General features: G+C 38.7%; 1 protein-coding gene across 2 annotated transcripts in view; it reads right to left on the bottom strand.

Moving 5' to 3' along the window:
• PTPRO (protein tyrosine phosphatase receptor type O) overlaps window positions 1–27,801 on the bottom strand; it is a 220,682-nt gene that overhangs the window by 97,074 nt on the left and 95,807 nt on the right. For both annotated transcript variants that reach the window (XM_006733776.3, XM_006733777.3), the window contains exon 2: window positions 9,901–10,174. In XM_006733776.3, coding sequence (XP_006733839.2) covers window positions 9,901–10,174 — 274 coding nt within the window. The remainder of the gene's footprint in view (window positions 1–9,900; window positions 10,175–27,801) is intronic.

The following is a 27,801-nucleotide window of genomic DNA, read 5'->3' as shown; positions in this document are numbered from 1 at the left end:
GAACAATATTTCGTGACATATCAGAATTATATGAAATTCAAATATTGGTGTCTTTAATTTTTTTTTTAAAGATTTTTTTTTTTAAATTTATTTGAGAGAGAGAATGAGAGAGAGAGAGAGAGCATGAGAGGGGGGAGGGTCAGAGGGAGAAGCAGACTCCCTGCCGAGCAGGGAGCCCGATGCGGGACTCGATCCTGGGACTCCAGGATCATGACCTGAGCCGAAGGCAGTCGCTTAACCAACTGAGCCACCCAGGCACCCCAAATATTGGTGTCTTAAATAAAGTTTTATTAGAACGCAGCCATGCTTGTTCGCTCATGTATTGCCTATAGTTGCTTTTGTGTGGCAACACTAGAGTTAAATCATTGCAACAGACTGTACAGCCCCCAGAACCTAAAATATCTGTCATCTAAGAAAAAGCTTGCTCACCCCTGGGTTAGATTAAAAAAGTAATAACCTGGGCGCCTGGGTGGCTCAGTTGGTTAAGCGACTGCCTTCGGCTCAGGTCATGATCCTGGAGTCCCCGGATCGAGTCCCGCATCGGGTTCCCTGCTCGGCGGGGAGTCTGCTTCTCCCTCTGACTCTCCCCCCTCTCATGTGCTCTCTCTCATTCTCTCTCTCTCAAATAAATAAATAAAATCTTTAAAAAAAAATAAAAAAGTAATAACCTGCCTAATGCTACACATATGGTTTCTAAATTTCTTTGTTGGCTCTAAAGTTCATACTTTGAACCACTACTCAAAATACCTGCTTGATAATTTGCCCATTGCAATGCAGGATTCAGGATCTTACGACTTACAGCTCTAAGAAGGAGCTTTCCTCAATAAAATCTTATTATGTCGTTTCTTTATATCTGTCGGCATTCCTCATCACTTCTGGATTAAAGTCTAAACTCTTGTAAGGTAGTCAAGGTTCCTCCCAATTTTTCTAGCTACCTCTCTTATTATTTTCTGGATTCATACATGCTAGCCATGTTAACTCCTTGCAATTCAGAAGAAGGTCCAATCTTTGCAAATAGGATTCCCTTTGACTCTGTTGTAACACTTTCCATTCTTTATTCATTTAGCAAATTTTCACTACATTCTCAATGATTGTTTCTTCTGAGGTGCCTTCCCAATGTTTGTTAAGGAAGGCTGGGCAATCCCTCTCACATAATTTTCTTACAGCATTTATCATGTTTTCGTACTAGTTTGTTTATTTGTCTTTTACACTATAGCATATGATCTTTCAGTGTGGGTATGAAGGATGTGACATACAGAATGTAAACAATAAATAAAATAAAAATTCGTGCATTGTTATTTATAATACATGAATTTGTATTTGCATAATGTATGAATGCATGTTTATATTTGTACAATATGTTATAGAATACATGATATTATATTTGTATATTCTCCAAAGTGTTCTGTAATGTTTACAACTACTACATCTCATATTTTACTAACACATGAGACAGCGGTGTGTAAATAACATTTCTCCAATTTTTAAGCAATTGTTTTCATGTGTTATTTTATCTGTTAAGAAATGACTTCTCTCTAAAGTGCAGACAATATACTGATGGTTCTTAATCAATTAAATATTAATCAGATGTCAGTGCCTAAGGGTTGTGAAACTCCTTTGGGCTGGCCAAATGACTTATTTGTGCTGAATTTATTTTTTGCCATGTTTCTCAGCATTCTCTAAGAACACCAGACTTGGAACAACTATAGGGAACTATGAAAGGACGGCCCTGGGGCCAATTGCTTTGTCACTGCTTATTTCATCAAGACAAGCATCTAACACACAGTAAATGACTGCAACAAATGTACCCTTTTATTCTCAAGAGCAATGTGTCATCTCCTTGAGCAGATACTATTAATGTTTCCTAAACTTTAAAAAAAGCTCCCGTTATGAAAATAAAGATGGCAAAAATACATCATTCACTGACAAATAGTGGTAATTTTAGAGCTCAAAACTAATCTTAGTCATCATGTACTTTAATTCCGTCTTTTTTAAAGGAGGAAGCTGAAACCAAATGTCACCTAATGTTGCCTCATGCCTAAGGTCACAGAAATATTTGTGCCTTAATTCCCGATTCTTATATTCTGAACCTATTATCCCTTTTAAAATCTGGGATGTTGTAATTGAGTCTTTATAAATGAGATAGAGTATGAGAGACAAGAAACCATCATTAATTAATTTTTGCTTTTTGGAAATCAATGCAGATTTCCCCTTCCACTTAGGATGTAGAAAGCTACAAGTCAATGTCACTGTCTCAACCCTCAACAAGAAGAAAAAGCCAAATAATCCATGAGATCATGATTTTTCTTGAGTCTATCAGAGTTCTGAGATTGCAAGGCAACCAAATGAATTAAATACCCAAGAGTGACAAACCCCCTGTAAAACAGAAGGGACATTAACTGCTTCACCTTTAGCAGAGCATAACAGGAAGAGGGGGGCTCCATTAAAACAGGAAAGAAGATAGATTTTAATAAATTCATAAAGGCTGGTTGTGTTTTCAATGACAGTTTAGAACTATTCTATCCAATAAAATAGTTATTAGCCACCTGTGGCTATTTTAATTAAACTTAGAATTAATCAAAATTAAATAAAATTAAAAATTAGTGGCTACTATAATGGACAATGCAGATATAGAACATTTCCATCATCCAAAAGTTCTAGGACAACACTTGTTTAGAATGATTGGAGTGGAGTCCACACTTTCTTTCTAGCTCTTATTGTGGGCTTTAATCAGGTGCTCATGAGAATATTGAGGGAAAGAGGCGGTAATTTGCACCACTGATAGATCAGGTTGAAACCTTACTCAAGTCCCTGGATCTTTCTTGAATACAAAACAGAATCCTTGGGAGGGGCAGAAATATCTTTCCCTCCAAGTTCTCAGGAAAATATACCCCCTTCTGAGGGGTGGATAGAAGTGAAAGAGTCTGTTCCTAGGAGAGGGGCACAGACTCTTTTGGACCTATGGTTACACGCTCATACAAAGTAGAATTCTACCACTATTGGGGAAAAGGCAGGAAACTCCAACCCAAGACTTTCCACAGATTTGAGCTCGACTGGTTGTCAGTGTAAAGTGAGGGGCAGGAATGCTGATAGTTCCCCACTTAGGATCACAGAGTCTGCCTAAGCCTGAGGCTGGACCAGGAGAACCAAGAACCTTGCCTATCCTCACCAAAAGCTTAACGTTAGTAAAAACCAACAGCAATCCACTGGGAGGGAAGGGGCAAAATCATGGAGACCTTCTGTGGTGCAGGTGTTCAGGACTTGCTGATACTAAAGGTAGAATTGGAACACTGAGAAATACACTCTACCATTGCTGGCAGGCAACACTGGAAACATTTGATATCTGTGTGAACTGAAAGTGACTAATACCTGAAGCCCAGCTTGACTCATTCTCCCATACTACCAGTTTAGCAATCTGGTAGATTTAAATTAAATACAATGGTAGGGGCGCCTGGGTGGCTCAGTCGGTTAAGCGCCTGCGTTGGGCTCAGGTCACGATCCCAGGATCCTTGGATCACCCTGCTCATCAGGTAGCCTACTACTCCCTCTCCTCCCCACTAGTGCTCCCATCTCTCGGTTGTTTCCTCTATCTCTCAAATAAATAAATAAAATCTCTAAATCCAATGGTATAAATAATTACAGAAGTATAAATGCTCTAAACTAGCACTGTCAAAATTGGTATCCACTAGCCATATATGCTATTGAGCACTTAAAATGAGGCTAGTGCAACTGAGAAACTGCATTTTAAACTTTATTTAATTAAATTAATTAATTAATTTTATTTTTTTAAGATTTTATTTATTCATTAGACAGAGAGAGACACAGCGAGAGAGGGAACACAATCAGGGGGAGTGGGAGAGGGAGAAGCAGGCTCCCCGCAGAGCAGGCAGCCCGATGTGGGGTTCGATCCCAGGACCCTGGGACCATGACCTGAGTTGAAGGCAGGCGCTTAACGACTGGGAGCCACCAAGGCACCCTAAAATTTATTTAATTTTAATAAACTTATGCTTAAAAGTTACAAATGTGTAAACTTTCATATTGACTATATACTGAAATAGTAATATTTTAAGTGGAATGGATTAAATAAGCTTATTAAAATTAATTTCATAGTTTCAGAAGCTTTTCTAATGTGTCTATCCCAAAATGTAATATGCATATATGGTTAACATCCTGTTTTAGTTGGATAGTGCTGGTCTAAACACTTTAATTAAAAGGCAGAGATTTCAAAAGAATAAAAAATAAAAGGCAGAGGTTTTCAGATTGGAAGAAAAGCAAAATCCAGCTCTATACTGAATACAAGAAACCCATTTACATATAAAGACATAAGTAGGTTGAAAATAAAAAGGGTAAAGCAAGTATACCATGAAAAGACTTAATGGAAGAAAATGAAAATATCTATATTAATAGCAGACAGAATAGACTTCAACACAAGGCATATTTCTTGGGATAAAGAGGGCCATTGCATATAGATAAAAATGTCATGAGTCACTAAAGCTGGTGCATGTGCCTCTACCCTGTGCTTCCTCACTGCCTCCCTAAAGCTAGTGAGCTCATCCACCTGGCTCCGGTGACCAGGGGGCTTGTGTGGGTCCCACAGAACTGTAACAATTGGAGAATCAGCTCTTGGCAGGTTACCAACCTCAAGGCACTGCACAGACAGTAAACTGCAACACACCAGCAGACTTTCTGTGAAAAAGGCCTATTTACTTGTCCTGGAGCTTCTGCCTGAGAGGCAGGCTTCAGGTTTGCCACACATGGAGAAGCTGTGGAGGTGCTTTTAGGGAACTTAGGTCAGGTAACACTCTTTTTGTAATCTTCCTCGGTCGTGCTACAGCTTGCTAGTCCAGAAAGGAGCTTATACACTTGTTTGGAGCCCCAATTTTTGCAACTGTTGTCCAGGGGACACTTCCAGATCACCTGGTCTGGAGGCCAGCAGGGTTTACAATTGTGGCCCCTCAGGACTGTACATACTTGCGTAATTTAAAAGCTATTGCCTGAGGACATGTCTTCCAATCAGCCTGAAACTAGGTGCTGCCTGAGATCCCTCCCTTTGGAACACTGACAGGTCTTAGCGTACCCTTACCAACAGGGACTTATCAAGAATAAATCAGGTTGCTTAGACAATCACAAAGGTTCAAGAGACAGCCAAGAGCTAAGGCAAGGTTGAACAATAATATTTACCTCCTACACAAGGCCACTTCTTTCAGGCTGCGAGAGGTAGCTGTTTCACTTGATACATAGAAACAAATACAGAGTCAAGCAAAATGAGAAAACAGAGGAATATGTTCCAAACAAAAGAACAAGATAAAATTCCAGAAAAAAATCTTAATGAATGATAAGTAATTTACCTGATAAAAAGTTCAAAGTAATCATCATAAAGATGTTCACTGAACTCAAGAGAATGAATGAACACAGTGAAAATTTTAACGAAGAAATAGAAAATATAAGAAATTACCAAATAGAAGTTACAGAGCTGAAAGAGACAATAACTGAACTGAAAAATACACTACAAGAATTCAACATCAGACTAGCAAAAATGGAAGAAAGGATCAGTGGAAGACACAGGGGTGGAACTCACCTAAACAGAGCAACAAAAAGAAAAAACAATTTTAAAAAATGAAGACAGCTTAAGGAACATGTAAGACAGCATCAAGTGGAATAACATCTGAGTTCTAGGGGTCCCAGAAGAAGACAAAAGAAAGGCACTCATTAGAAGAAATAATGGCTAAAAGCTTTTTTTTTTTTAACTTAAAGAAGAAAAAAGACATTCGGATCCAGAAAGCTCAGCGTTCCAAATAAGACGAACCCAAAGACATCCACTCAAGACACATTATGATTAAAATGTCAAAAGTTAAAGATAAAGAGAGAAACTTAAAAGGAGCAAGAGAAGTCACATACAAGGGAACCCCATAAGAATATTAGCATATGGTAGCCTGGGTGGCTCAGTTGGTTAACCATCTGCCTTCAGCTCAGGTCATGATCCCAGAGTCCTGGGATCGAGTCCCACATCCGGCTCCTTGCTAAGTGGGAAGCCTGCTTTTCCCTCTGCCTGCTGCTCTGCCTGCTTGTGCTCACTCTCTCTCTCTTTCTCTCGCAAATAAATTAAAAAATCTAAAAAAAAAAAAAATTAGCATATTTTTCAGCAAAAACTTTACAGACCAGAAGAGGGTGGCAAATATATTCAAAGTGCTGAAAGGAAAAAGCTTCCAACAAAGAATACTCTATCTGTCAAGGTTATCATTCAGATTTGAAAAAGAAAAAAAATTTTCAGACAAGTAAAAGCTAAAGGAATTCATCACTACCAAACTGTCCTTACAAGAATTTTTTTTAACCAGACCTTCACTTTTATTTTTATTTTATTTTTTTTATATTATTTATTTTATTATGTTCAGTTAGCCACTGTATAGTACATCATTAGTTTTTGATGTAGTGTTCAATGATTCATTAGTTTCGAATAACACCCAGTGCTCATCACAACACGTGCCCTCCTTAATACCCATCAACCTGTTACCCCATCCTCCACTCCCCTCCCCTTTGAAACCCTCAGTTGGTTTCCTGGGGTCCATAGTCTCTCATGGTTTGTCTCCCTCTCTGATTTCTCCCCCTTCAGATTTCCTTCCCTTCCCCCATGATCCTCCATGCTATTGCTTATGTTCCACATATGAGTGAAACCATGTGATAATTGTTCAATGTTAAAGGGACTTCTCTAAGCTGAAAAGGTCACCACTTAGTGTATGTATGTATATCACTAATTATTATGTATATAACTAATTATTATATTACTAATTATTATTTTTATAATCAGAGGCTATGACTAGACATTTTTCCAAAGAAGACATACAGATGACCAAAAAGCACATGAAAAGATACTCAATATCACTAAGCATCAGGGAAATGCATATTAAAACCACCATGGGATATCACCTCACATCTGTTAGAATGGTTATTATCAAAAAGACAAGAAGTAACAAGTATTGGTATGAATGTGGAGAAAGGAACTCTTGTGCACTGTTGGTAGGAACGTAAACTAGGATAGCCACTATGGAAAGCAGTATGGAGATTTCTCAAAAAATTAAAAATAGTGCTACCACATGATCCAGCAATTCCACTTCTGGATATTTAGCCAAAGGAAAAAAAACCCCGTTAATTTGAAAAGATATATATGATATGTATAAGATAGATATATATAATTTGAAAAGATATACCTCCATGTTCATTGCAGCATTATTTACAATAGCCAAGATCTGAAAACACCCTAATCATCCACCAATGGACGAATGCATAAAGAAGATGTGGTGTATCTATGTGCAATAGAATACTACTCAACCATAAAAAAGAATGAAATCTTGCCATTTGCAACAACTTGATGGAACTTAAGGGTATTTTGCTAAGTGAAATAAGTTAGACAGAAATAGACAGATACTGTATGATCCCACTTACATGTGGAATCTAAAAAACAAACAAACAAACAAAATAAAGCAAAACTCATAGATGCAGAGAACAGAATGGTGGTTTTCAGAGGAAAGGGGGTGGTGGGGTGGGCAAAATAGGTGAAGGCAGTCAAGAGGTACAGACTTCCAGTTATAAAATAAATAAGTCATGGGGATGTAATGTACAATATGGTGACTATAGTCAAGAATACTGTATTGCATATTTGAAAGTTGTCAAGAAAGTAAATCTTCGGTGTTCTCACGGCAAGAAAAAAAATAGAGACTGAATGGTGACGATGGTAACTTGACTTATTGTGGTGATTGTCTTGCAGTATATACAAATATCAAATCATTGTGTTGTATACCTGAAACTAACATAACGTTATATGTCAATTACACCTCAATAAAAAAGAAGACACAGTAATCTTAAAAGTGTAAAGATGAAAAGCTTCAAACTTCACGTAAAGTTCAAAATATGTAAAGCATAAACTAAAAGAAGTACAAGGAGAAATAGACAACATAGATATAGTTGGAGACTTTCACATACCACTATCCATCATTATTAGAACAAGTAGACCGAAAGTTAGTAAGGGTAAAAAAGACTTGAACAACCAACCTGACCTAATTGACATTTGTCTACACTTCACCGACAAGTGCTCACAGAATACACACCAAGACAGACCACATTTGGGGCCTTAAAACAAATTGCAATGATTTTAAAGTAATTGAAATCATATAAAGTATGTTCTCTGATTACAACATTTACCTAGAAATTAATAAAAAGATCTCTGAAAAATTGCAAAATTTTGGATATTCAGCAGCACACTTCCAAGCCCACATGTCGAAAAAGAAATCACAAAAGAAAATAAAAAAATATTTTGAACACAACTCATTGCATACACTAAAATGTCAATGAGATATTATGGAAATCTCTTATCATGTACCTATTTATCATTTACTTATCATTCACTTACTTATCAAATGTCTTTATGAACCATTAGCTAAAGGGCTGACTGCTAGAGTTTTTTTCTGATCTGGAGTGGCTAAGTGCATGCTAATGAATGTTAGGTCAGCAACAGTAACTATACTTTTATCTTGCTTTGTGCCTTAGTCTTTTTTCCCCCTGGTTCTTTCTCCTGTTACTTGCTCAACTGAATTGAATTAATATTTATTGATCACTTATTGAGTGTAAAGTTCATGTTAGGTGCTTATGAGATTATGAAGATGAGGAAGGCAGAGCTTCTGATTTCAAGGAATTGTATTATAGCCATTGTTTACCTAGATCTGCTGCCTGGACCTATTAACTCCCAGTTCAACTCTCTCTGCAACTTATTTAAAACAGTCCTTTAGAACAGGCAGGTTCTTCCTTTAATTCTACTAGGTCCTAGGTTTGCTCATTATATCTATAAACCTTGAAGGTCTTGGGTTTATACCATTCCACTCCTAATTTTTAGGATTCAATGCTGATTCTGGGACTCTGCCAAGGGAAACTTCAATTAATTTTTGACAGACATATTAAAAATATGCCTTCTAGCTTGATTCTGAGTTCTTGCTTCTTGATGTTTCTCTTTCCTTTTATCCCGAGAGAACAATATCACTATGTCCTTTTCCTTAATTGTGGCAAAAATGACTGCAAGTAGCTGGCATTTAAAAAATCACAGCCATTGGAAAATTTGCACTGAGGAACAAAAAGCAAAAAGAACTTCACTGAGCCATTAAATTGCTCTAGTGTTAAACTCTGCCATCTTATAGGTAACAGTTTTTCTTCTAACATATACATCAACATATACAGTAAAGTTGCATCTTACTTTGAGATTAGGTATTAAAGTCCCAGAGAGAAAAGTGAAAATCACATATAGTTACAATTACTCCTAAAAATTCCTAGTATCAGCATTAATGTTTTAAGACATGATATACTGAAGGTTAAAATGCCAATGATTTGTTTTTTCTTGGGCAGTGGAAGCCAAGGCTATTTGGAGGGTGAGGTCAAGAATAGAAACCGATAAATAATATCTTTTTCTCTCTCTCAGCTAAAAATGTATAATTAATTTTTAGCTGGCTAAATATGAGTATAAATTCTTTGTCTCAAAACCCAAATGGCTTAATATGAGAGTATGTGTTCTGGAAAAAAAAAGCTTAGTTATGATCATACTATTCAGTTATATAGCAAAAAATTACATGGTCCAATCATGAATATAAAATTATTATTCAGTCTGAAAATATACTATCTCATAGAGGTTTACTTTTTTGGGTTTAAAATAGATTTTTCTTTAACAAAAGGTAACAGTTAAACCCTATCAAACGTTGGCAAGAAACCGTATTCTCAATATAAAGCAAAACTTTGAATTTATGTCACTTGACTTCAGGGTGATTGGTCTTGCCATCCTGGGCTGACTTTCTCTCAATGAAAGCCCCATGAGAATATACCCAAAGAAGAAACACAGAGGACAATATTACAAATGATGCTTACTTGTTAACACAGTGATTGATCTGGATGGCTTGGTAACCACATTTCCATTTACCACTACCAGAGTGATTATATAATAAAGGCCATGGTAATTAGCCTTAAAGGTAACAGGAGGAGGCAAAGTGCTGTTGAATTCCTCAAATTCGAAGAAGTAATTTTTTGATTCCCCAGTTATCTTCACAACATACACAGATGATGGGCTCATGACATCTGAAGCTTCTAAAGAGACAACGATGCTATTATCATCTTGAACAGTTACATGGAATGTTGTGGCATTCTGTTTAAGAAAAGAGAAAAACAAAAGGAAATGACGGTCAAATTGAGGTCATTGGCAATAAAATTATGCTGAGCTCATTTTCCCAAAACTAATGTTTGTGATAAGCACCACACAGGTATTTTAGTGTTCAAGGAAAAGCAGAACGAGAGAGATTGACCCTCTTACGACTAAGGATCTTCTCAGGCTTTTACTTTTGATTCTTCTCCATTGAAAAACTGCTCCCAACTCATGGATTGTGTCATGTAATAAACACAAAATAAACATCGTGGAAATGAGGAAAGAATGAAATGAATGAAAATCATCTTGGCACTCGATTTGCAGAGAAATTCTTGGTTTTAGCTATGCTGGAGAAAGTATATGGATGGAGCACTCCATTTTACTTAGGAAGGAGTAATGCTGTGGGGGTCCTAGGAGAATTCTAGAAGAATGTCACAAAGCAGTTATTTCCTCACTCACTTGCACCTGTCAGTTCTGAAAAAAAAGAAAGAAAGAAAAAAGTCGGGACTGAGAATCCTGTGACAATCCTCCTCATTGGAGGTTAGCCAATCTTTTTTTTTTTTTTAAAGATTTTATTTATTTATTTGAGAGAGAGAATGAGGGAGAGAGAGAGAGAGCACATGAGAGGGGGGAGGGTCAGAGGGAGAAGCAGACTCCCTGCTGAGCAGGGATCCCGATGCGGGACTCGATTCCGGGACTCCAGGATCATGACCTGAGCCGAAGGCAGTCGCTCAACCAACTGAGCCACCCAGGCGCCCAGCCAATCTTTAATAAGAGAAGCTAACATGCTCTTTGAAGAAGGAACCAGACTGAGGATCACTGGCATCTATGGTAAAGGCAGCAGTGAAGGGGAATGAAAACTGCTCTAAGTGTCTAGATCAGTGTTTACGGACAGTATACTTGAAAAGTCATGGTGTGGCTGGTGTAAATATTCCTTCCTGATTCTTTCCCATACTGTATAGGCAGAATAGTCCTGCTGCTCTCTGGTCTCACACAAGACTCGTATACTTTGTATCACTGCTGCTTTGCTTTTAACTCATCTTCTGGGTACATGGGGTCCAGGAAAGTTGTTTCACTGCTCTGAGCTTCAGACCTCTCTTCCGTGAAAGGGGGACAGAACAATTTTTTAAAACATGCTTAGGACTTACCAGGATCCAGGTACGAAGCTAGGCAGGCTGTAAACACAGTCATCTCATTTAATATGCAAAATGACCCGATGAGATAGGTATTTTTTTTTTCAATCTCAGTTTGTAGTTAAGGAAACCAAGGCTCAGAAGGACTGAGTCACCTGCCCAAGGTCACACATCTAGTTTGGACTCTTAAACACTGAACTACACAAGTACCAAAATTGAGCTTCATTACGTCCACGTGTCTGTTTCTCTTCCCTTCTTGACTTGTTTTCCTAACACTCAGTCTGACACACGGTATAAACTGGTAAGTCTCTGTTAAATGAATGAAAGAATTGCTGATTGCATTAATTACATGTGGACACTTGCTTCTTGGAATTAACCTAATGGTACCTCTTATGTTGTCAGAAGCCAAATCAAGCATACAGTACATATCAGTATCCTAAAGGAGGCCAAAATGTACCTAAAAATGTACTGATTTTTTTATTATTTAGTTGTTTTAGAAATCTAATTTAATTTTTAATGGTCCTAGTATTTGTAAAGACTATCTGGCCCTTAATAGAAATTTAATTCTATGTTAACATTTAGTAGACTTAATTGTGTTAACCGTATGAGACCCTAAGTTCTTTAAGGACGGGGACTGTATCTTATTTCTAGCTGCACCTCTAGCTCCAGGACCACTGCCTGGCATATGTTAGCTACTCTGTGATCTGGATAGTCCTAGGCCGGTCTCTATAATATGGATCAGTCAGTACGGATTGCCTTTTAAAATGTCCTTTTCTTCACATTGTCTCTCATCGTCAGACACATGGGTAGGTTTTTAAAATTGTGTACTTTTGGGAAACATAACAAACATACAGAACATATGACCCACTATTATTGCCAGTGGTCCAGGTGGAACTGTGAGGCTTAACCAAGCATCCAATATCCAATAACATTGAACTCTAGCTTTTATTTATTATTGGTTACAGAAATGGATTCACTAACTCAGAAAACAGTAAGGATACAAACATCAGCTTCAGAATTATTAAGAATTTTTTGCTCTATGTTTTAATAGCCAATAACAAAATTTTGTGATAATGAAAAGAGGGTTACATAGACTCAATTTTGCAAAGTGTTGAAGAAATATGTATCTAATGGGTCATGAGGCTGCATAGACAGCACAGTCTTCCAGGGAAAGGGTCTAATCTTCCAAAATCTAAAGACAGCTTTGGGGATGATTGTATCAGCCATGAAAATAAGCATTGACCCATGTGCTCCCAGGTCACCAAAAATAAATCAGGGTAGGCTAATCAGATTCAGTCAGTCGAACTAATGAGAATAAGGCAGCAAGCCAAGTGAGTCTAGGCAGTGAGCCTAAAGAAACGTCATCACGCTATTTCTTCTCTGTCCTCTGTGCTTCAGCTTTTCCTGGAATCTATATTCAGGAGAAGATTCTGAATGCATGCTGCAGGCATGCAATCCCTGCCGAGATGTACAGCAAGAAGGAAGAGTTAAAAGTTACAGAAATGGATTTAAGCTTAGGCAAGTCCAACGTGGATTTGTTTGGTGGATAGAGAAATATTTAAAATTATTTTTTTTGAAACCGGGTAGTAATATTGCTTGACTCTGCAATGAAAATATTTTTACTGAAATTTCCTTTGCATAATACAATTTAATATAGAAATTTCTCCGCTCCAACACCCTCATTTCACACTTGAAAGCACAGCGGTACAAATATCACCCAGCTAATTGATGTCAGAACAAGGTCTAGGATCCACACATCCTTATGTCTCCTGGTAGTGCTCTTTCCTGAACTAGAGTTGGCTGTTTGAGGCAGCAAAGGAAGGCTGGGTGTTTGGCTTCAGCAAGGAAGGGGGAGCCCAGGAGCTTGTAAACTGCTCTATGGCCAGTCCTAAAGGGACAGAAGCTCTCGGAGACAGAGTGGGCCGCACTAAAGAGGAGAAAAATGCAAGATGAGTCCCTGGAATGTGGGACAAGAAGAGAATTTGTCTCATATATTCCAGTCTGACATCATAAGAAATCGTCCACCATCTCTGACAAATATAACAACTGTTATCTATCGATCCTCTAATCTAGACTACACTTTGCACTTGGCATTTTATGTCTTTTTCTTTTTTTCCTTACAACAATCTTTAGAAATAAGTGTCTTTCTCCCCATTTTACTCAAAGAGTTTAAATAATCTGCTTAAGAACACAGCACTAGACTTGGAATCAGAGGGCCTGAGTTTCTACTCCTTTGCTGCAGCCTATTATCTGACAACATGGGAAAACACAAGGATCTCTTAACTTCGTCTGTTTAATTTCTTTTTTTTTTTTTTAAAGATTTTATTTATTTATTTGTCAGAGACAGAGAGAGCACAAAGCAGGGGGGAGCGGCAGGGAGAGGGAGCTGCAGATTCCCCACTGAGCAGGGAGCCCGATGCGGGACTAGATCCCAGGACCCTGGGATCATGACTCGAGCTGAAGGCAGACAGTTAACCCACTGAGCCACCCAGGCGTCCCCATCTGCTTAATTTCTAAAATAGGGGTGGTTCCTATAAACTCATGGGATTGGGGTAGGAATTAAGTGGCTTTTATAAAAATGCTAATAGGTTGGACCCAATAAGTATTAGCTCTATCTCAAAGATTCTCGTGTTTTAATTAAACTGAATCCCTCAATGACCTGTCAACTAAAGAGGTCCCTTAAACATCCATTTAACTAACTTCACAACTCTATGGAATTCTGTGATCACGTTTACTGGATGTTATATTCACACTGTAGAGGTATCCATTCTATCATTTCAACAACAAAAAAACATTAGCGGAGTACCAACTTGGCATCAGGTATCTCGCTGGGTGGTGGCGACAGGCTCTGAGAAAGATGGGGCACTTGACCTCCTAGAGCTCAGACTCTAGTCAGAAAGGCTCACCCAAATGCATAATTACAACACCATGTGAGTGTTACTAGTTACAGACTTTGAAAAACTGTTTGATGCTTGTTTTTTCTGCCTGTCTGGGATCCCTTCTTTGATTATATCTTCTTGTTTTGGAGCACTGCTTCTTTTCCACCATAAAGCCAAGAAGGGGTCCCGATGGGGATTCCTAATACTAGTGTGCTACTCCCAGATTAGAGCAGGAGGTACTTTGACTCAGTCTGGGTGAATCATAATGCCCAGTTCTCCCTTCATGGAGAGAGCCAGGGGGATGCCACTGGGGACCCAGCCAGCCAACTAGAATGCTTTGTCTGAAATTTTATAACTGGAATTAGTGGGGAAGAGTTTTTTTCTCCTCTGGTTCCAAGTATGTATGGATGCAAATCTGGAGAAGTCAGTGTCTATCATTTCTGCCCCACAAAGACAATTGCTTGAGGGAAAATCCCTGATGTGGTCCGAGGCCCTGGTCTCAGTCACCCTAAGGCCCAGCCCCTGTGCAGTCTGGCAATCTGAGTGAATAAATCCCAGTTTATGGCTTAAGTCAGTTAAGCTGGACTTCCAAAACTGACAGCCAAAGGTCCTGGTCAATACAAGAGAATTGTTCAGTGCTCTAGACTTGTAGAGAAGAAAACAATTAAATCTGCTTCTGCAATGGGTATGAGGAAGGGTTTCAAGTTGGAAGTGATGCTTGAAAGACACTCAGGAATTTCCCAGGGGAACGAAGGTCAGTGCATCATCTGGAGAAATGGGAAGAAGACCCCACAGGCCTCGGGAGTGGTTAGATCATGGTAGGACTTTCAGAGAGGAGGGTTGATAGCCAAGTCCAAGATGTGAATTTGAGTATTTTTTAGGCCAAAAGAAATCATGGTCTGTTTTAATGCAGAAAAGTGACATAGTTAGATCACAGCTTACAAAGATCAATACAATTAGGAACATGGACTAGTATAGTTAGGGATTGCCCGACTGCACCCACCGAAGGCCAGTAGATGGTAAGGAGGCTGTTGCAGCCCTTCAGGTAAGACCTGATGAAAGTCTGAGCAAATGCTGGTTACACCAGATCTCCTGTGGGACATGCACTTAGAACGTTATTAATGCTCCAGCTGGCAACCTAATCAATGATTAGACTTATTAGAAGGCATTTTAGAGGGAACAAGTAGAAAATTCTGCTGTGCTAAGGTTACCACATAAGAAGTAATGGGATGCTCAGTTCTTTTCAATAATAATATCAATGGTGTCCAGTGTTTCTATAGCACTTATGGCCAGACACGCTATGGAATTCATCCACTTAGCCTCCTGTCCAGCTGCGGGAAAACGTTTCCAGCAAGATCTTCTTTCCTTTCAGTTCCTTCAGGAAGATCAAGTTCCCAGAGCTGTCCTGACAGGGCAGAGATCCCTTCCTGACCCTTTCTAGAATTATTCACAGGTCTCTTTCAGAAATTGTCAGAACAGAATTTGGATATTGATCTCAAAGGTTAGGGATGATGGCCTCCCTCTCATTTTCCATGATGCATGCATGCAATCTTTAGATATGTCTTGAGCAGCCAGCACATATCAGGAACCGTGCCAGATGCTGGGGATTCACTCTATTTAGGAGTGAAGAGGAAGACTGGTATTATGTGCCGTTGTCCTACCTAGCATTGTGTCTGACCAATAATAGCGATGATGATGATAAGGAAGATGCTATCATCGTAAAGGACACTAACTTACATAGTGGTTATAATGTGTCGCCAGAAACTTCTCTGAAGCTCATCTAGCAAGCTGTTGATACATGCCTGCTGAGTGAATATAGTTACAATCTGCTGTGTAATACCAGACTTCTATATAAGTGTCCTAAATGTATCCTTTCAGGTAGAGCCTGTGGGTTCTCTCTCCATGCCTGAGTCCACATCGACACCAGGTCAACCTTTCATGTTTTAAATGCCTAGATACTTTCACTTCTGTTTTTATGACTTCATGATACAGAGTCCTCATTTTTTTTGCCTCTTTTTGGTAAAGGAGTTCAAACTCACATGTCAGGCAGGTCATATAAATGAGAGAAGTGAAATAGTATAACAGGATTGATTGATGAAATAATTAGCCAATGGGAGGGTGCATGCATTACCTAAAAGCATCATTAAAAAGCACAATTATAACAGAATAAAACAATGCTGGCCAAAGAAAACACCTTTGCAGGCCAATCTCTGCCCAGAGACTGCCACATTACAACACCTGAATTTGTTGCACTGCCATTTCCTTGATCAAACACCTTATCTTTGGACCCTCAGCTTCTGATCATACCCTTTGCTCTGCCCAGCCAGAATGCAGAAATGATAACTGAAGTCTGGTACCCCCTATGCATTCATTTAAAATAAATACAGATGGCATTTCCTTATCAAGTTACCGGGTATGTGTGTGTGTGTGTGTGTGTGTGTGCGTGCGCGCTAAATGGCATTTTATTATATATATTAATGCAGTAATTATTTCCTGATTCCTAATAAGGACTTGTAGTAGAAGCTCTGCAGAACTCTTAATTCAGGAGATTAAACAAAACATGCTTAAGAAAAGAATTTAACCTGGCATTTTTAAGTAGAGAGAAGCCACTCTGCTGAATAGATATGCCAGAAAAATTCGATGTGCTATTTAGGAAAATAATAATAGCCATATATCACATTTTATATTTTTTAAAACACTTTCGAACCCATTTTCTCATTTGATTCTCAAAACATCCCATTAAGTTATTATCTCACTTCCTGGATGAAAACACTGAGGTACAAAGTAATCAAATGAGTTTCTCAAGGCTACTCTGTGATGATGTGGAGGGGCTGGTACTCAAGGCAATTCTTTAACTACAAGTTTTATGACTCTATTATACCACTCCTCCCAGACGATCAGATCCTGGAGCCAGAATGATCTCCCAGATGCTACTTTTCATATCTGTATTTAATTGGTGGTGAACTCCCTCAGCACAAACTATGACTTATCCCTCTAGGTTATGATTGATAGATGCTCCAAAAGGGTGTTGTCATGAAAAAAGGCAATTTTGAGAGATAAAAAGAAATTCTGGGGCACCTGGCTGGCTCTGTCAGTTGAGCGTCCGACTCTTGGTTTCAGCTCAGGGTCCTGGGATCAAAAGAGCCCTCTATGGGCTCCACGCTCAACTGGGAGTCTGCCTGAGATTCTCTCTCCCCTCTGCCCTGCCCCCAGCTCGCACTTTCTCTCTGTCTCTCTCTCAAATAAATAAATCAATCTTAACTAATTAGTTAGTTAATTAATTAATTCTGGAAACAGGCACACCTGGGTGCAAGTCCCACTTAAGTGATACTCTCTCATTGTGATTCTTTGAGCCTCAGTTGCTTCAGGTAAATCATGGAAATACTAAAATACCTATGTTTTTGAGGAGAACCAAATGAGATTATATGTGTACATTACTTAACCCGATGCCTAATATTTAGTAGATTCTCTGAACGCAGTAACTGATTGTTACTTCAAAATTTATGACCTATGCTTTCACACTGATTTTCTTTGGGACATATAGGTTGTAGAAGTCGTATCTTTTTAGCACACTAACAACATGATTCATATATGGTTCAAAAGATCTTCTGCCTTTCAGTCTATTTATCCAGTAATCAGTTTTACCCCTTTTTGTGGCATCATGAGGGAGAGCAGCCAGTATTTCTGTTTCTATTATGCCTGCGTACGACAGCCTGAGCTGCCCTATTTGACTGAAGGTTACCATGGGAACAGTTTCCAGAACCTACTGCGCTGAGCAGTTCTGAGACCTGGGAAGCTGTGCCTGGCTGATGATTGACTCAGGAGGAGGTGGGTCCACAATCCAGGAAGCCACAAAATACATTTGTCCTCAACAGTTCAATGATCAGGCCACTTCTAAAAATACGCAACATTCTTCTGGTTTAATGTGTTATGAAAAATAGGGCTTCCTGGCAGGTGGATTCTGTCTGTGAAATAAGTGTTATTTTAATAAAATCAAGCACTCACAAATAGAATTTTGCCGAATTTTTTTATTCCCCAAACCTCTTTTTCTACCCTTTCCAGTATTTATAGTTTTGAAATAGTTTTTACCTCAGAAAGATGCTTAGGAAAACGCATCTGTCCCACTTATTGAAAGCTAATGTGGAAGATGATGGTGTTAATCATTTTTCATTTTAGAATGGATGAGTTCAGTCAAATTTCCCCCGGGCCTGAAGTGTCTCTCCAACTGTGACACCAGTTAATTAAATCCTGATGATAGATAACAAAGAGGGCAGTCGAGTTACCCAACATGTAGTTCACAGCATATTTAGGTGCCACCCTCGTGACCTTTTGGGAGCACTGACCTTTAATTCCCCTGAGCTGTTAACATCCTTAACAACAAAACTGCCAGACCTTCAACGTGTATCGTCTCTTATGCCCTCCACCATCACTGAGATTTTATGGTTTTCCTAAAAGACTGATCCGTCTGTGCCAGGTAAATTTAAGCCCAGAAGTTCAGGGAGATGAGGTGCAATACTTTACATATAAACTTTGCTCAATGTTTACCTTCATGTAGTTTTAAAAAATGGTGTGCTTACCGTATACCTGGTGCTAAGGATATAAAGGTTGAGAAAAGAAATTTGGTCGCTGTCCCAATGGTCTTTGGAGTCTACAGCAAAAGAGAGGAAATATACCATTTTAAGTAATTAAATAATTACAAGTGGAAAAGGCATTGTTCAGAGGACCTTAGGAGGAGGATCTAACCTGGAGGAAGTAAGAGTCTACACATGTAAGGACAGGCATCAGTAAGACTTAGCCTGATGAGGAGCTGGAGAAAGAATAGGATCTCTGAAGAACAATGTATTTGAAGACTTGGGGGCCAGAGAAAGCACAGTGTATTTGAGAAACCAGAATAACATCAAAATGGCCAATACTAGAGACTGGATCATGGGATACTTTGTTGGGTCCTTCTAAAAAAGTTGAATGCTAAAGGAAATGGGAAGCCACTTATGGGTTATTAGGGGCATGAAATGATCAGATTTGCATCTGTAATAGAAGTAAGATAGTGTGTTAACTACTGGCTCTCAAGTTCCTATTGGTGGAACTTTTAATGGAAAAGTGCTTGATAATGAACCACTTGGGATAGAAGGGAACACTCTAACAGTGTGAGAAGAGGCATCTAGGGAAACAAACAAAAACAAGAACAAAAAACCAGTCAAACTAGTATTTGAGTTACAAAGAAAAGAATGGCTTTATTCCAGAAAGGAAGAGGGAGAGATAAGAGGGAAGGGGCTAGGAAAAACATGGAGAGAAGAGCCAGCAAGATGGTGTGATGCTGAGATAGAGAAGGGCAATCAGCCAGTGGAAATATCCAGATGGAGGAGGTCAAAGAGCATTTTAAAACTGGAAATGCCTAATGTTCCACTTGAAGTTAGCATTTTGAATAGTAAACACTTATCCATCTTACCAAATTCCAATCTTCAATAATATTTGCTATACTCACAAATGCTTTGTGTGAGTGGGTCATTTGTGAAACTTGCTAAAGGGGCTGCATTTCACGTCCAAGTGCTGGGGCATGGAAGCGCTCTTTGTGCAACTTGGCGTCTGGGGGAGGAGAAAGTGAGAACATGCAAACGTCCTCCAAAATGGCAAAAATCCCAAGGGAACGTGAACTTCCGTCAGAGATGGTAGGGGATTTAAGGCCAATTTCATTTGGGTCTCAAGGGTGCAGGCAGCTCCTTCTGAATATAGAGCGGATTGCTCCTTGGTGAAGATAGGCAGAAGTAGGTGTGATCGAACTACTCTTGGAGAGAAATGAAGGAGGCTAGGACCAGGGCGATGTCAGCAGAAATTCAGAGGTTATGTTCCCCAGAACTCAGTGACCTGAGATTTGACTTGGTTGTGGGCTGGTTGTGGGACTGATTTCATACACACTTACCATCATCATCACCATCGTCATCATCTACAGGAAAGACTGCAGATATTAGCAGGGTCAGAAAAAGAGTGATGTGTATCATTCTTTCAGTTCATTTTGATACCTAACGAGTATGAGATGCCTGTGGGACATCCAAGAGCAAATGCCACGTAGGTGGTAAGATATATGGATCCAGAATTCAGAAGAGAGGTCTGCACCAAATATTTGGAACAGATTGTTTCACAGATGGCAGCTGGGGCCCTGGAAATCAAGGAAATACCAACCGCTACTATTAATAGAGCTGACTTCTTTTAAGAATGTACTTTGTGCTAAGAACTTTTTAGGCATTACTTAGCTTAATCTTCTTAACCACCCTCTGAAATAGGTATTATTATTTGCATTTTCCAGATTGGTAATTGCGCCTCAGAAAGATTAAGTAACACATCTAAGGTCACATAGCTTTTAAGAGGTAGACAAGAGAATTAGATCCACATTCTTTTGATTCCAAAGTTTGTGTTCCTGCCATGAGCTGCATTTCAGATTTTACTTAATTTCTTTGCAACCAAGAGGCATGAATGTCACTTTAACTAATCGCTCATCTTTTTTTTTTTAAGATTTTATTTATTTATTTGAGAGAGAGAGAACATAAGAAGGGGGAGGGGCAGAGAGAGAAGCAGGCTCCCCACTGAGCAGGGAGCCCAATGTAGGACTTGATCCCAGGACCCTGAGATCATGACCTGAGCCGAAGGCAGACACTTAACGACTGAGCCACCCAGGCGCCCCTAATCACTCATCTTTATCACATGGGGAGTTACAGGGCATTTGGCTGTAGTAGGAAGAGTAGTGACTTAAAGGCAAATAAAGTTGAATATGAATATCTGTGCCATCACACACAGAACTCTCTGAACCTTAGTTTCTTTTTCTATAAAATGGGAAAAGGGTGCTCACTTTACAGGGTTGTTATGAGAATACAATGAAAAAAATGTAGTTGAGATACTTGCCATATTTTATGCCTTACACATACTAAGTGCTTAATTTTGATGGTTTAAAAGAAGTGGAAATTACACCTAATGAATCTGGCTAAGGAAACTCTTGTTAGCTGCATTGCAAAGCTTTCTGATTATCATAGGAAACCTCACAGATCACAAAAAGGATTTAAGTTTGCCCTTGTATAAGAACCCTCAATATCAAATAAAGCCCTAAATTAATAATCATGCAATTTCTCAGTGTGCATTTCTCAGGAACAATGGTAGCTCAGATTTGATGCTGCTTGAACTAGTGACAGACATAATTCAATTAGAAATATTGTTTCTTATTGTTTTATTAAAATGGCCTCTAAACTAGTCTTTCTTCCATTTTCTCTCTTCTTCAAAATACCAAATTATGAATGAAGTTACAAGATCTTGGTTAAACAATAAAATTATGAAAATAGGATGATGAAGAGTAAGGACATAAAATTTAGCGTAAAAAAGTTTTGCTTATTAGATTGTTGAACACGGACAAGTTACGTAGCCTCTCTGAGACAGTTTTTCATCTGTAAAATGGAGTTGCTCATCTTCTTGCAGCTACACTTTTGTGGTGACTATACTGGGTAATGTTTGTAGACTACCTGGTAGAGCTGGGTGCATTCTAAGCACCCCCAAAACAGCACAGTTCTGATCATGTGAATGTTTTGGGTTAAAAACTCGGGGGAAGAATCACTGAGCTTAATACTCACTACCAAATAAGAACCAGGTTCAGTTGCTTGACACTCAACCCCCTCCACAGTCTGTCCCCAAATTTTCTATCCCATCTAATCTGTTGCCACTTCTCTGTCAGGAATTCCGTGAACCCCACACACTAGTCAAACTCCCCACTCCATATGCCCCAGGTGCCTTCCTGCCTCTGTGGTTCTATTTATGTGTGCCTTCTGCCTGAAATACCCTTTCTCCCCCACTTCAAATATCCAGTTCTATTTGGCACTGACATCTCTATCAAATTCCACTTTTTTTTTTTTTTTTTAGTTTCAGGGGTAGAGTTTAGTGATTCATCAGTTGCATACAGCACCCAGTGCTCATTACCTCAAGTGCCCATCGCCCAGTTACCCCATCCCCCCACCCACCCACCCTCCAGCAACCTTCAGTTTGTTTCCTAGAGTTAAGAGTCTCTTACGGTTTGTCTCCCTCTCTGATTTCGTCTTATTTTATTTTTCCTTCTCTTCCCCTATGCTCATCTGTTTTGTTTCTTAAATTCCACATATGAGTGAAATCGTATGATATTTGTCTTTCTCTGACTTATTTTGCTTAACATAATACCCTTTAGTTCCATCCACGTCATTGCAAATGGCAAGATTTCATTCTTTTTGATGGCTGAGTAGTATTCCATTGTACATATATACCACCTCTTCTTTATCCATTCAGCTGTTGATGGACATCTGGGCTCTTTGCATAGTTTGGTTATTGTGGACATTGCTGCTATAAACATTGGGGTGCAGGTGCCCCTTCAGATCACTATGTTTGTATCCTTTGGATAAATACCAAGTAGTGCAATTGCTGGGTCATGGGGTAGCTCTATTTTTAACTTGTTGAGGAAACTCCATGCAGTTTTCCAGAGTGGCTGCACCAATTTGCATTCCCACCAACAGTGTAAGAGTTTCCCCTTTCTCCACATCTTCACCAGCATCTGCTGTTTCCTGTGTTGTTAATTTTAGCCATTCGGACTGGCATGAGGTGATATCTCATTATGGTTTTGATTTGTATTTCCCTGATGATGACTGATGTGGAGCATTTTTTCATGTGTCTGTTGGCTAAATGCCACCTTCTTTGAGAAGTCTTTATGACCATCTCAGAAAAATGGTCTCTCTCTTCCTTTCACCTCACAGCCCAATATCTACATCTCTCCCAGGACACATCACTTTGTACTTAGAATCATACACATCTAGTAGCAGATAGATTGTTCCTGCAGGAAGAAGTAGAAATAATTTCAAATGGCTCTTCTTTACCAAGATCCTGCTATCCTCACGTTAAGTATTTATAACATCTACTTAAATCATTTGAAGTGAACATTTCACATATTCATCTTCATTTCACAGTGTTAGTTTTAGATTGTCACCATTTCTTACTTTCCACGGTATGAGTAATATGTTCAGCCAGCACTGATGCTATTTTGAATTACAAGAAGGCTAAAACAACAATCTGATATTTATGTTTTATAAATGAAGCTCAAAAATATCTTTGTCTTTCAGAACAGCTGTAAAAAGACAGTATGCAATTTACTGCATCAAGTGAAAGGATTCTATTCTTTGGGAAAGGATGGCATTTATATAAATCATTCTGTGCTATTTGGTAAGGAAAGAGCCTTGCTTTTACTTGACATACTGCACTTGTTGCTAATTGGTGTTTCATCATTAAATATTTTCTTATTGCCGTCTATAATATGTGTCTTAAAAGGTGAAATGTAGAAATATTTGCATCGAGATAATTTTGAAAAGTGGTTTTTATCATTAGAAAGCTTGGATGGTACAGAATCTAATGGCAACTGCGAAAATTTTTCATAGGATTCTTTACAGGAGTGTTTAAATCTCTTTCCACATCTTTACAAGGTTTCTGTTCTTGAAGGCGGAAGCTGTTCTGGTCACCTGATACATGTACCTTATGTCAATTTACAATAATCTTCATTGTTTGCATTAACAAAAGATCTTCATTTACAAAGTGTTTATTCAGTTCATAATAAAGATTTAATAAAGTCATAGCATGCAGTACTTTTATCAAATGGCTGAGTTTGGGATCTGTATGATTTTTATTAATTTTATTTATTTATTTATTTAGAGAGCATGAGAGTGGGGAGGGGTGGAGGGAGAGGGAGAGAGAGAATCTTAAGCAGGCTCCATGCCCAGCACGGAGTCCAGTGTGGGGCTTGTTCTCATGACCCGGAGATCATGACCTGAGCTGAAATCAAGAGTCAGATGCTCAACCAACTGGGCCACACAGGTGTCCCTGAGTTTTAGAATTAATATCAATATACTTTAAGTTCTGAAACATGCCTTTCTTATTTTAAATACCTTGAAATATAATACTTATGATCAACATTAATTTTCCATTTACCAATTACTCTGTTTCTATTTCCTCCTCCCTGAATAATATTCCCCTTCTCTCTAGTTCTGCACCTATTTTTTTTTTTTCATTCCTTATTTTCCTCTCTTGTATTGCTTCTCATGGTCTGCTTTGTGCTGTGTTTGGTTAGTTCTGTCTATATATTTCCTGCTAGATTTTAACTTTCTAAAGACAGGCATTCAGATTTCACTTGTTATCTATCACAGTGTGTTACTATTTGGAACTTAACAGATATTTGTAAACCTAAATAATCCATTCATCCATCTACTCGTCATTTATTGAGCCTTTAATGACATATTCTTACTGTGTCTGTCCAGCCTATTCTTAATATGTCTGAATATTTAGAACTATAGTTCAGTTTCTGGATTATTAAACCCAAATCATATCTTCATATTATAGAAATAAAAGAATATTTGGCTAAACAAAGAGAGGTATTAGGGAAATAAGCAAGGAGGCAGGTGGAGAGAAAAGAGGCATCAGATGAAGAGGAACGATTAAAAAACAGAAGGGAAGAATGGGTGGGAGACCGTGAAAAACATTTGTAAACTGGGAAAGAGCATAAGAGTGAACAATAAACCAGGGACACAAAACATTCATATTTGGATCTTTGCTGGTCATGACTTCTACCTCTGTCATTATTTAATACTTGACAGAGAAAGAGAATCAAGCTGAATTTCTATTAATATCTCAACTGTTTCCTTATCCACTGTCCACCTTCCTTTTCTCTCCTATGACTATTCTGTAGTCTGTTTCTGATTTGCAGAGAATATATTCTATAGACTCATAGATAAACCATTAATAAATCCTATGTTGCTATGGGATCTAATAGAGATTTAATGGCCTAATTGCTCAGGCAGAGACCGTCCATCCACTTGGCAAGGATGGTGCCACGAAGATTCAAATACTGGATGGGAGACTGGACTTTAGGACCCCTTTCAATTCATAACTTTGAAGAATTATAAATTAATAAAGGCTGAACCTATGAGTAATTTCTAAGAATATTAAGAGATGCATGCCAGGTTTCCTTTTAGGTTATAAGTACCCAGGATCTGTTTTCTTCAAAATGACAATTTCTCCCAGGCCTTTTCCATTAGCTTAAGCTTCAAGGAAACAAATCATACAACATTTACTGGAAGAATTAAATCATAGTTTAAGATAATTCAATACAATATTTTCCAAATATATTGCTGCATAATTTATAATAAATATGATTAATTATATATATTTAGTACATAACAATATGATTCTCTATTTCGTTGGAATAAAAAAATACCATTAATCTGATCCATTTGTGTAGTTGATTAATGTGTCTCCTTCTTTGTCTATTCCTTTTAGCATTCAAAGTAAGAGAGAGACTTTTAGTTATCAGGTAATTATAATTAAGCCCATCCTAAGTGCTATAATTAAAGAAAGAAAAGAATGACAATAGTAGGAGTGTGTCTTAAGTGCCTAATATATGCCAGGGTTTATTCTAGGTGCTTTAGATTAATCAGGCCTCATCCTTAGAACAACGTTTAGAATTCATTATTATTATTATTTGATCAATAACTAAGAAGTAGAAGACCAGAAATTCAAATAAGAGTAATTCAAACAATAATTCACAGGGCTTGCTTGGTGTTAGCTACAAGAGCATGATTGTGAGCAGGGGAGACTGGATTCAGACCTCACAAGGATTCATTCTAATGGGCAATAACAGTAAGAAGCATCAAATATTATGACAAGAAGCACAAAGTACTCCAGAAACAAGAACCCCTTACCCAGTAATGGCAATGTTGACACTTGGACAATAAACAGGACTCAGCTGGTAAAGAGGCTGGAGTGCAGGGGATATTTCAGGCAAGAGGGCTTAGAAACCCGGGATGGAGGACAGCACAGCACCTTCACGGAACAGGAAGGGTCTTCAAGGCCATGTCCAGGTGTTTGGGCATTACCTCAGGGCTGCTGAAATGTGGTAAGCATGAGATGGCCATGAGTAGATTTTCTTTTGAGAACAGAACTAATGGTGGTATGGACCTGGATTGGGGCAGGGCAGCGCGAAGCAGGAGATCAATTAGAAGGCTCTCATAATAACTGAAGCAAGACTGACTTGGGTTTCACAGTGGTAAAGGAGATGAGGGAGACAGGGGGAGATCTAGTCAGGAAGTAGCGGTAGAGTGCCTACAAGTGTTCAGAATGGGAAAGAGCTTTAGACTATGTTGTAATCCAAAATTGATAGAGATGAGGAAACCCAAGGCCCAGAGGTGGGAAGGGGCCTGCCTAAGGCTATCTTGCTGGTTAGAGGAAGACAATTTCTTTTTTGAGTACAGTTGACACACGACGCTACATTCATTTCAGGTGTACGACTTAGTGCTTTGACAAGTTTATACATGATGCTATCTATGTTCACAAGTGTACCTACCATCTGTCCCTATGACATTGCTATTACAACATCAGTGACTGTATTCCTTATGCTGGGCCTTTTATTCCTGTGACTTATTCAGTCCACAACTAGGAGCCTGTATCTCTCATACCCCTTCCCCCATTTTGCCCAACTCTTTGCTCCCTTCCCATCTGGCAGCCACCAGGTCTCTACTCTGCTTTTTGTTTTTTTTTCATTGTTTTTTTTTTTTTTTTTTAAGATTCCACTTGTGAATGGAATCATATGGTATGTGGCTTTCTCAGGCTGACTTATTTCACTTAGCATAATATCCTCTAGGTCCATCCATGTTGTCTCAGATGGCACGATCTCATCCTTTTTTACGGCTCTGTAATATTCCAGTGTGTGTATATACACATGCATTTATACACAGCACAGTTTCCTTATCCATTTGTCTATTGATGGATGCTTAGATTGCTTCCATATCTTGGCTATTGTCAATAATGCTGCAATAAACATAGGGGTGCCTATATCTTTTTGAAATAGTATTTTCATTTTCCTTGGGTAAAGACCCAATAGTGGAATTATTGGATCATATGGTATTTCTGTTTTTAATTTTTTTGAGGAGCCTCCATACTGTTTTCCTCAGTGGCTGTACCAATTTACATTCCCACCAACAGTGCACAGAGGGTTCCTTTTTCTCTACATCTTTGCCAGCACTTGTTATTTATTGTCATTTTAATTTTAGCCATCTTCACAGGTATGAGGTGGTATCTCATTGTGGTTTTGATTTGCACTTCCCTGATGATCAGTGATGTTGAGCATCTTTTCATGTGTCTTTTGGTCATCTACATGTCTTCTTTTATTTTATTTTTTTGACTTTATTTTTTATTGTTATGTTAATCACCATACATTACATCATCAGTTTTTGATGTAGTGTTCCATGATTCATTGTTTGTGCGTAACACCCAGTGCTCCATGCAGAACATGCCCTCTTTAATAACCATCACCAGGCTAACCCATCCTCCCACCCACCTCCCCTCTAGAACCCTCAGTTTGTTTTTCAGAGTCCATCATCTCTCATGGTTCGTCTCCCCCTCCGATTTCCCCCGCTTCATTCTTCCCCTCCTACTATTGTCTTCTTTTTTTTTTTTCTTAACATATACTGCATTATTTGTTTCAGAGGTACAGATCTGTGATTCAACAGTCTTGCACAATTCACAGCGCTCACCATAGCACATACCCTCCCCAATGTCTATCACCCAGCCACCCCATCCC

The sequence above is a fragment of the Leptonychotes weddellii genome, chromosome 5 (genome assembly GCF_054177405.1).
Source record: "Leptonychotes weddellii isolate Sample4059 chromosome 5, ASM5417740v2, whole genome shotgun sequence".
Taxonomy (NCBI): Eukaryota; Metazoa; Chordata; class Mammalia; order Carnivora; family Phocidae; genus Leptonychotes; species Leptonychotes weddellii.
The sequence above is the reverse complement of the archived record's forward strand: the minus strand, read 5'-3'. Positions and strand labels throughout refer to the sequence as shown.